Source organism: Callospermophilus lateralis, chromosome 18 (genome assembly GCF_048772815.1).
Source record: "Callospermophilus lateralis isolate mCalLat2 chromosome 18, mCalLat2.hap1, whole genome shotgun sequence".
NCBI classification, from domain to species: domain Eukaryota; kingdom Metazoa; phylum Chordata; class Mammalia; order Rodentia; family Sciuridae; genus Callospermophilus; species Callospermophilus lateralis.
The window spans coordinates 4,701,359-4,711,586 of NC_135322.1; the positions used below are offsets into that span (position 1 = coordinate 4,701,359).

Here is a 10,228-nt window from a genome sequence, read left to right on the forward strand (position 1 = left end):
AAAATTTAAGCAGGATATTTATTCCAAACTGGTATGTTGTATGTTGGAGTGGTGACAGAAGTCTCCTCTTCTTATAAAATATCAATTTAATCTGGAAGTGGCAAATTCTGTTTTCTTTTCCCTCCACTCCATTTTGAAGCTTCCTCCAGGTTATCATCAACTGATTTTTCAAGTTGACTTTTCTATGAAAAAATTCTGGGAACTCCCCTCATTCACATGTGCACCTTGATATATTTTAATCCAATATGTGCATACAGTAAAACTTATAATTGGTGTAAAAAATTATTATATTTTGAGAAGGTGTTGCAATGTTTCCCAGGCTCAGTCTTAATACTTGGACTAAAACCTAACTTCTGTCTCAGCCTCCAGAGGAGCTGGGAACTACAGGTGTACACGACCGGGCTTCCCTTCAAAAATTTTAATGTGTCTTTTTGCTCATAGGAAGGACTATTGTTGTAATTCAAAGGAAAATATGAGACTGAGAGAATGGACTCCAGAGACGTGGCCATGGGACTGATGTTCTTATCGCAGACTGCAGTAGGAGTTCTGGGAAATTTCTCTCTGCTTTATTACTATTTAGTCCTTTTCTGCAATGAGTGCACATTAAGATCCACTGATTTGATTCTCAGGCACCTGGTCATAGCCAACACCTTGATCATTCTCTCTAAAGGAATTCCCCAGACAATGACAACTCTTGGGCTGAAACATTACTTCAATGACTATGTGTGCAAACTTCTTTTGTACATGGAGCGAGTGGGCAGGAGTGTGTCCATTTTCATCACCTGCCTCTTGAGCGTCTTCCAGAACATCACCATCAGCCCCATGAACTCCTGTTGGAAGGATCTCAAAGGAAAAGCTCCAAAGTTCATCGGCTTCTCCATTTCTCTCTGCTGGATCCTATACATGGTGGTGAATTCCATTTTCCCTCTCTATATGTTTAGCAAATGGAGTAGCGAAAATCTGACAAGGAAAACAAATTATGGGTACTGTTTTTCTGAAGCTGGTGACAAAATCACAAAATCAGTATATGCAGCCTTATTTGTATTTCCTGAGGTTGTCTTTTCCTTGCTCATGATCTGGTCCAGTGGCTCCATGGTTCTCCTTCTGTACAGGCACAAGCAGAGGGTTCAGCACATTCACAGCATCAAAGTTTCCCCCAGATCCTGCCCTGAGTCCAGAGCCACCCAGAGAATCCTTGTACTGGTGGGCACCTTTGTGAGTTTCTACACCCTCTCCTCCCTATTAAATGTTTGTGTTTCCCTTGATTTTAATCCCAGTTTGTTGCTGGTGAACACCAATTCGCTTATCTCCATGTGTTTTCCCACTGTCAGCCCCTTTCTTCTCATGAGCCCTGACTCCATTCTATCCAGGCTCTACTTCTGAGGCATAAACCAATTTTAAATTTGATCTCAAGTATATGAATTGTATGCTTTTGCACAATATGCAGTTGTTTAGTCTTATTCTTCCTCAAAACACCAATCAAAAAACTTATGAAGAGTCACTTGTCTTTCTATTGTAAACCCCAAAGGACATTGGGATTCTCAGTTCTCTGAATTCTCAGTTCTCTGGTGTCAACATGGCCATGGTGATGTGAATACAGCTGATTGTCCTCATGATGATGCATAGTGTCCTGTAGATAGTCATTGGAATTTTATAGCTGAAGACAAATCAAATTAATGAGTTCGATGTCCTTGGAAGTCCTTTAAATCACAATAAGTGAACAAGTGTTATACTCCTGAAAACATTTGCCAGAAGAAAATACAGTAGAGAAATGAGTTGTGGATTTTGTAGCCTAACAATTCTCTATATATTTATCTCACATATCCTTATCTTCTGTAGAGCTTTTGTTGAAGGGTACGTGGGATGTAAGTGGATTAATACATAGTTTTCCAAAAGTGTACCATTAGTTTGATTAGAGAATGAAGATGAAATAAACAGAGACCCAGACAAAAGTAGGTAGATGGTGATGGCCCTGAGGTTGAAATTTGGTTCACTGGAAGGTGGAGCATTATAATGTGGCCATCCTGCCTTACACAGGGTAATGCAGTCCAAGATCTCTGAAGCTTTTTTGAATCCATGCATACTACTGAGGCCTGCCATAATTTGGAGGCCCCAATTAAAAGTAAAATTACCTAGAACAGCCAAATAAGTCCATACGGGAAGGTACGGGAGAGACTCCTGTCCTTTTAACCAGGCTTAATCCTATTTCCAACTCTTCAGCTCCAAGGCTGCCCTGAAAGCAACCACTGTGAAACTACAGTATGCTGAAAATCATCACTTTTGTAGAGGCTGGCGAAAACAGATATGACTCTGAAAAACAACCACAACAAAAATCCACAAATTTTCACTCATTAACTTGTTTGATGCCTTCCTGATAAACTCATTTCTCATATTTTTTTCTCCATTTGACCTGCATCAGAATTCAATCACTGTGCACTCACTCCAACTCTTGGAGCACATGTCAACAATAACCAGCAGCAATTATTTAATAGTGAAGCATTTAGAAGAGGGAGACTGTCTGGCTGTGTGACAGCTGAGAGTGACAGAGGACACAGGGCAATGGGATGACAGAGTTAAGATGGTGGAGCGGAGAGCCTGGAGGGTGGGTCCACAAAGTGCTGGGGAAGAGCAGAAGGTGGAGAGTGAGAAGACAGAAGGATGCCACATGTTGGTCAGGGGCTCAAGTCAGTGCTGGGCTTAGGTTACAAAGACAGCGTGTGTGTGAGGAAGGTAAGGGTACTGGGTTCTGGAGGGAGGAGGATGACAAGGTGTTCCATTAACAGAGGGTAAAATGACAAAGCATGGTTCGAAGGTAGAAGGGGATCAAGTTTCCATGGAAATGTGATAAGAAGTGCTGTGGGTAAAGATCAATAGAGGAGGATACAGGTCTTGGTGAGCAATGGACTAAGGCCCAAACAGAGTGTAAATAAAGGAAGTGGAGCTTGGAGGACGCGATAGACATGGGGAGGGAGAAAAGACCTGCCCAGGAAAGGTAGGGAGCCTGAAGGAGGAGGGGATCTTGGCATAAGTGGGTAAAGCACCCAGGAGCAAAGGACAGGGGCTTTCAGTTTATGAGCAGTGGGTCAAGCTCCTGCCTGCAGTTCATGGAGGATCTGAGGATGCCTGAAATTTGGTCTCGGTGGCTTTTCACATCACAGCTGTGCATTCCCAGCAAACACCAGAGCCTGCTTAAATGCTGCATGTGGACATGCTGCCCTGGCTGTGTGGGGGAGGTTGGAAGGAATGTAAAGAGCAGGCATGGCCACCTCTTCATGGCTTTCACAGGCATGTGATGAGCACAAATTCACACACACCCACACACACACACACACACGGTACTGAGGCACACATGAAGATGAATGGGTATTTATGTGACAGAGAGTGGAACATGAGAGTTGTGTTGGTGTCTGCATCGAGAGAGTCTGGGAATGACTGTGTGTAAGTGTATGTTTCAGTATGCCTGAGCACGGGGGTGCACACTGTGAGTTGGAACATACACCTTAGCTGAAATGTACACGTGGTATTGATACCGGGCATGGCGGATGATTCACAGCCATGTCAATACTTAGATATTTGCCCAGCGGGAAGCAATTGAAAGAAACTCACTAAATAGTGTCTAGCAGAACTTAGCGGATGTAATCGTCCCTTCACATGTGTAGAAATATAAACAATATGAAAAAGCAAGGGTAGAAGCTTCCTTATTAGCCCACAACACTGAAAAACCTGATTCTGTTTACATCACATTGGAGGAAATATCAAAAAGAGAATTTAGAAAGTTCATACTTTAAAAAGTAAGAAATGAATTAGGAAATAAAACACCAAAAAATGAAAGATCATTTCAATAAACAGAGATTCTGAAAAAGAACCAAATGAAAGACTCAATAAATCAAAGTTAAAATTGTATTTAAAGTATCACCAATATGAGATCAAAAAGAGAAAATTTTCTTTTCTCTAAAGATAAAATATATTAATTCTGCATATCCAGGAGCATTGGAGATCCTCCCATCTTCTGAGGTTTTCTTCAATTTCTTTCTTAGTGTTCTGTAGTTTTCATTATAGAGGTTTTTCACCTCTTGTGTTATGGGTACCTCTCTATGTTTGTCTGGTCATAATCCGAAATCTTTAATGACATCACTGAGTGAATGATGTTTGCTTAAGTGTAGGGTCCAGCATGAATCCATTAATCCAAGTTTTCATCACTGCTGAGGAGGACGAGCTGAGGATTCTGGTGCAAACTCAGAAGACTAGTGAAGCTTCTCAGTTGTCAACAGAGCCTATCTATATGTTGAGAATAATGGACTTAGAAGGTACAGATCCTCATGCAAAATACTGATTTCCCCTCATGTTCAATGCAGGGAGTTTATATCACTAACTGCTTCCTCCTCAAACCCCGCTGAGATAAGAATAAGGTAATTTAGGAGACGAAATTAATTCTTTGGTTATTCTTAACAGACAAATTCACTATCTATTCCAGGTCACCTCACTATTTGTTCCAATAACCTCAAATATTCATGTCAGGGTTTTATGGTTTGAATATGAGGCATTGCACAAATCTGTTAGCAGTGTTTAACTGCAGGAGTATGCACAGGTGAAATGATTGGATTATGAGTGCTGTAGCCTAATAGGTCTATCCACATTTGAGCAAACTAATTGGATGGTAACTTTAGGCACTTGGGGCATGAGTTGGAGGAATGAAGTCACTAGGAGTTTATATTTATTCCTGAAACTTTGATTGCTCTCTTGTTGCTTCCTCGCTTCTGTAAAGTGAGAAGTATCCCTTTTCCATGCCCTTCCACAGTGATCTTCTGCCTCATTTCAGACACAGAACAGTGGAGTTGGACAACCACCAACTGAATCTCTGAAACAATGAGCCAACATAAAATTTCCTTCATCTTGGTTATTTTTCTTCCGGTTTTTGGTCAGAGAAATTAAAAGTGAACAGAGAAATTGGTACCGATAAATGAGACCCTTGCTGTGACTAATAAAACCATGTGATTCAGAAGCTATTGAAACTGGTTTGTGTAAGGAGTTTGAAAATTTTGGAGATGCAGGATGGACATTGACTGAGATGGTTTTAAGTGGAGTTTAATGGAAGATTCTGGCGCAAACTCAGAAGACCAGTTGCTGCTAGGAATGCAGACAGGAATATCTGTGCTTTATGATGACTCAGAGGGGAAAGATAATCAATCGGGAATTGGGCTAGAGGTTATGAGTGTTACGTTTGGACAAAGAAGAATCTACATTTTGCTCTTGTCCTGAGACTTTGTGTGTGTGTGTGTGGGGGGGGGGGAATTTTATGGTGTTGTATTATGTGATTTGATGGAGGAAGTTTCCAGGCACCACAACATTGCCATTGGCAAGGGTATGGATGACTGCAAGAAGCAGCAGAAGAAAGCAGAGTAGAAGAATTTTAAAAACTTGCAGTTTGGTAAGAAAAAAAAAAACATGTAAAACTGGGACCAAGGAAGGCAATGCTGTTGAGAGATTACTGCCAATCGAGAGAAGTTAAGTTCTTTGCAAAGGGATAATGGGGAAATTCCTTGACGGCAATACAAGGATTAGCAGGACCAACCCATCCCAGGCTTAAGGTTGTTCAAAATAAAACTCTTTTGAGAAAAGACCATCCGGACAATGTTCCCACGCAGGGATTACCAGGAATCTGTTTTCACAGGACGTATTCACCATGATCACCCGCCCAGACATTCAGACGCTGTTGCAGCCTCAGTCCAATGGGGCCCAGATACTGCTTGACCTGTTGGGAAAGTTTGGTGTCATCCCTGTGAAAATTGCATGGCAGGAATGCGGGATGATGGAATTAAGGCCACACAGAGGCTTCCACTTAGATTTAAAAGGAAGACATGGGAGGACCGGCAACGTGTAGCAGGGTTGGAATCCCTTGAGGTAGCCCCTGAGAGGGCAATGCATGGAGCAGGAAAGGTAAATCTGAAGCTGGGTGAAGATCCCTGGTTAAGAGAGAGCAGTAATGTGCAACGTGTGCTGAGAAAAGCTGCTGGCTGTGGACAGAGCCAGGCAGAGAGAGAGGCCCGCGGTCTGCAAATGGCAAGTCCCTAAATACAGAGATTCCAAGCCCTTTGGAGATAACCTCTCTCTCTCACATGCCCCAGATACACAGGAATTATTTGCCAGCTGTGCTTCGGTCCCATCTTTTATTTTTATTCCCTGATTCCTCTGTTTTGAAGTGGAAAAAAATGTGCCACTATATATTTTATGTCGATGACTACCTTTTGGTTTTTACAGTGGCTCATAGTCAAGTGTTAGTATTAGTCTTAAATGAGACTTTGGACTTGGATTTTTTGGCAGTGCTGAAATTGTTGCCTATAGGAACTGCTGGAGGTGGACTGAATTCATTTTGTCTTGTGAGATGGACCTGAGCTTCTGAGGGCCAGAGGTGGAATGTTATGGATTGGATATGAGGCATCCCCTGAAATCTCCTATGTTAATGCAGGGGTGTTTATGGAGAATTGAATAGATCATAAAAGCTTTAAACTAATCAGTTCATCCTAATTTGAAAAAATTGCCTTCTAACTATCGATAGTTGGGACATGCCTAGAGGGAGGAGGTCACTGGGGCCTTTGGGTTTATACTTTTGTTCCTGGCATGTTGACCTCTCTCTGCTTCTTGGTTCCCATTAGGCAAGCAGCCGTACTCCACCATGCACTTATGTCATGACATTTTACCTCTCCTCTAGCCCAAAGCAAAGGTATTGGTCAACCATGGACTGGACCTTTCACACAGTAAGCCCCACATCAATATTTCCTCCTGTAAGTTATTCTTGTCAAGTATTTTGATTTCAGCTACAAAAAGGTGAGTAACAAACAGCATAAGAGTCATAATGGTGAATGTCTCAGAATAAACACAAACTCATTTACACTGTGAGAAATGCAAATATATTTATGCAGGGACTCACACTCAAATGTATGTACATCCTCACATACTGAAGTAAATATGGTCCCTCATGTGCACAAAGCCACTAGCACATTTAAACATTTATGCATAAACTTGACATGAATGAGGATCCCTGAATTGAGAGAGAACAGTAAAGTGCAACGTCTGCTGAGAAAAGCTGCTGGCTGTGGATACAGTCAGGCAGAGAGAGAGGCCCATGGTCTGCAAATGGAGAGTCCTTAAACATAAGAGATATCCAAGCTCTTTGGAGATAACATCTCTTATGCCCCAGATACATTGGAATTATTTGCCAAATGTGTTTTGGTCCCATTTTTTATATACTACCTAATTCCTCCTTTTTTGAATAGAAAATTTGGTATTTATATTTTTGTCCCTGGCATGTTCATATTTATATTCATAATATGACTCATATTCACAACACCCCTGATGATATACACGGCCACACTTTTATAACTTAGGTAGTCACCATGCATGCATCTTGATGACATGTCCACATACACAAGAGTTATATATCTACACCTCTGGGTGCCAGAAAAGAGGGCCCCTTCCATCATTTTTAATCCTACCCATAAAATTGCCCACCAAGACAATGTGGCATACAGCTCTGTCAACTTTCCCTCACTGTGATGAAGTACCAGAGGCAATCAACTCATAAAGGGAAAATGGTCATTTTCAATAGCTCTGGAGGGTCCATTCCATGTCCCATTGTTGCCATTACTTTGACACTGACTAGGTGGCACATGATGGTGAGTGTTTGTGGCAGAGCAAAACCATTCACCTCGGTAGGCAGGAAGCAGACAGGAAGAGGAAGTTCCAGAATCCCACAGTCTTCCTCATGGGCAGCAGCCAGGGATTGAGGACCTCCCACTGGGCCCCACCTCTTAAAGGGTCTACCCTGGGAACCAGGCCTTTAACACACTGATCTGTGGGGACATTCAACATCCAAACATCAGGCATAGGTTAAAAACTGGTATGAGTGTGAGTACCTAACACCAAGAAATCTGGTGAGAAGATAAGATAAGAAAAGATATATTCATGGCATTTAACCACTTAATCAACTAGAATGGCAAGACAAACATGCAAAAAATAAATATTATATAAAAGCAATTTGTTATTAGTAAATGAGAATTATTTTAAAATCTCAAATTTGCACAACTTACATAAATTTTTCTAATATTGCTACATGCAGAATACATAATGATGATCAGACACACTCAGGCAGGTGCAGAGACACACATTATAACACACTATACAAACGTGTGCGTGTGTTGCACACTTACAGTGTGACTGCTTTATCACTAAGAGTCTGTGGAGATGAGATTGTACAAAACTAAATGATGTATATTTTTCTCACATGACTGGCATTCTTCCTATTCTGCTCCCAGGCAGAGTGGATCCTGGATGCAGTAGAGACTCTGCTCATGAGCAGAAAGGGGCTGACAGCTGGGAAACACCCAGTCAATATTGCAGCCGTGTTCAACAGGAACCAGCTGGGATTATAAATAACACCTAAACTAACTTGGAACATGCAGGAAACTGTGTAAAAAGAGACAAAAGTGCTCACCAGGAGGAGAATGGTTTTGGTGGCTCTGGACTCAGGGGAGGACCTGAGGGAGCTGGTCTTATGAACATGCTGCATTCTCTGCTTGTGCCTGTGCAGGACGAGCACCATGGAGCTGCTGGCCCAGAGCATGAGCCCCACACACAGGGCATCAGGGAAGGTTAGCAATGCTGCATGCAGTGAGTGAGACCCTATCTAAAAAAATATATATTAAAAGGGGCTGTTGTTATAGCTCAGTGGTTAAGCCACTCTGGGTTCAATCCCTAATTATTACCCCCCCACCCCCAAAAAGCCTGGCCACATGTCTAAAGGCATGGATGACAGGCTCACTGGAGTGAGGCATCCTTAAGCCCCTTCCTCCATGATGGAGGAATGTAGATCGGCCTGGGCTTTCTCTTGCCCAGTGAGGAGATCCATGGAACAAGGTAGAGGAGAGTGTGACTGAGGAGACCTCTGGAGACCAAGCAGGAAGCAGGTCTGAGTTTATTGCACAGTCATCATGTATATATACTCAGGCAGAAGCTAAGGAGATTACAGGCAGCCCCCAAGGCAATTTCTGCTAACTGGGCTTGCACCAACCAATCGAGGAGAGGGCTGATGAGCAAGCACAGGGACTGCAACACATGGCCTCACACCCAGGGCTGTGCCTACAGGGTAAGTGGTCTGCCGCTGATGCGCCTAGTACAAGGGGAGGGGCCTGCCACTCACATGCCCTTAACGTATGCCATGTATGCAGTACTCCATGCACCTCTCCCCACATAGGTCAAGCTCTGTTTCAACTCAGGTCTTGAGTTTCACATCAAAACTCTGCTGTCAAAACCAACCCCGATGCTCTGCAGGCTAAAAGTTTTGGATTGGGATGCCAACTCTTCCACTGTAGAAATAAGGATGGAGATTCCTCATAAAAAAAAATATATGTATGTATGTATGTATGTATATACTGGGAATGGAACCATCATATGATTCAGCTATCCCATTCCCTAGTATTTATCCAAAATAATTAAAATCAGCCTACTGGACTGGGGATGTGGCTCAAGTGGTAACACGCTCGCCTGGCATGTGCAGGGCACTGGGTTCGATCCTCAGCACCACATACAAATAAAATAAAGATGTTCTGACAACCAAAAACTGAAAAATAAATATTAAAAAAAATTCTCTCTCTCTCTCTCTCTCTCTCTCTCTCTCTCTCTCTCTCTCTCCCTCTCTCTCTCAAAAAAAAAAAAAATCAACATACTGCAAAGATACTTCTACCTTAATGCTTATAGCAGCACAACAGTCAAGTTAGGGAACCAGCCCAGATGCCTGTCAACAGATGAACCAGTAAAGAACCTGTCGTTGTATACACAATGGAGTTCTAGTCAGCCATAGAGAAGAATAAAATCATGGCATTTGCTGCTAAATGGATAGAAGTTGAGAACATAATGCTAAATGAAATAAGCCAGACTCAGAAAGTCCAGTGTGGAAGGCTTTCTCTCACATGTGGAACTCAGACCAAGATACAGAAAAAATCTCGGGTGGGCAGGTGACAATGGGCAAATGACAATTTTCATTAGCAAAGGCAAATGGTGTTTGAAGATATAAACACTGATATTTTCTTCAAGAGACATAGCTAACACAGAGGCATAAAAGCAGATACATAAGAAGTGTATTTTAGATAATTTTAAAAGTGTATTTTAGATAATTTTAGAAAGAAAACATAAAAAAAGGATTTATGACGAAAACACATTTTATACTAAAGCA

General features: G+C 42.0%; 1 protein-coding gene across 1 annotated transcript; it reads left to right on the forward strand.

Moving 5' to 3' along the window:
- The first annotated feature begins 486 nt into the window (after window positions 1–486).
- LOC143383751 (vomeronasal type-1 receptor 4-like) lies at window positions 487–1,383 on the forward strand. The gene has a single exon (XM_076838652.1). The coding sequence runs from the start codon at window positions 487–489 to the stop codon at window positions 1,381–1,383; it is 897 nt and encodes a 298-aa protein (XP_076694767.1).
- Window positions 1,384–10,228: the final 8,845 nt, after the last annotated feature.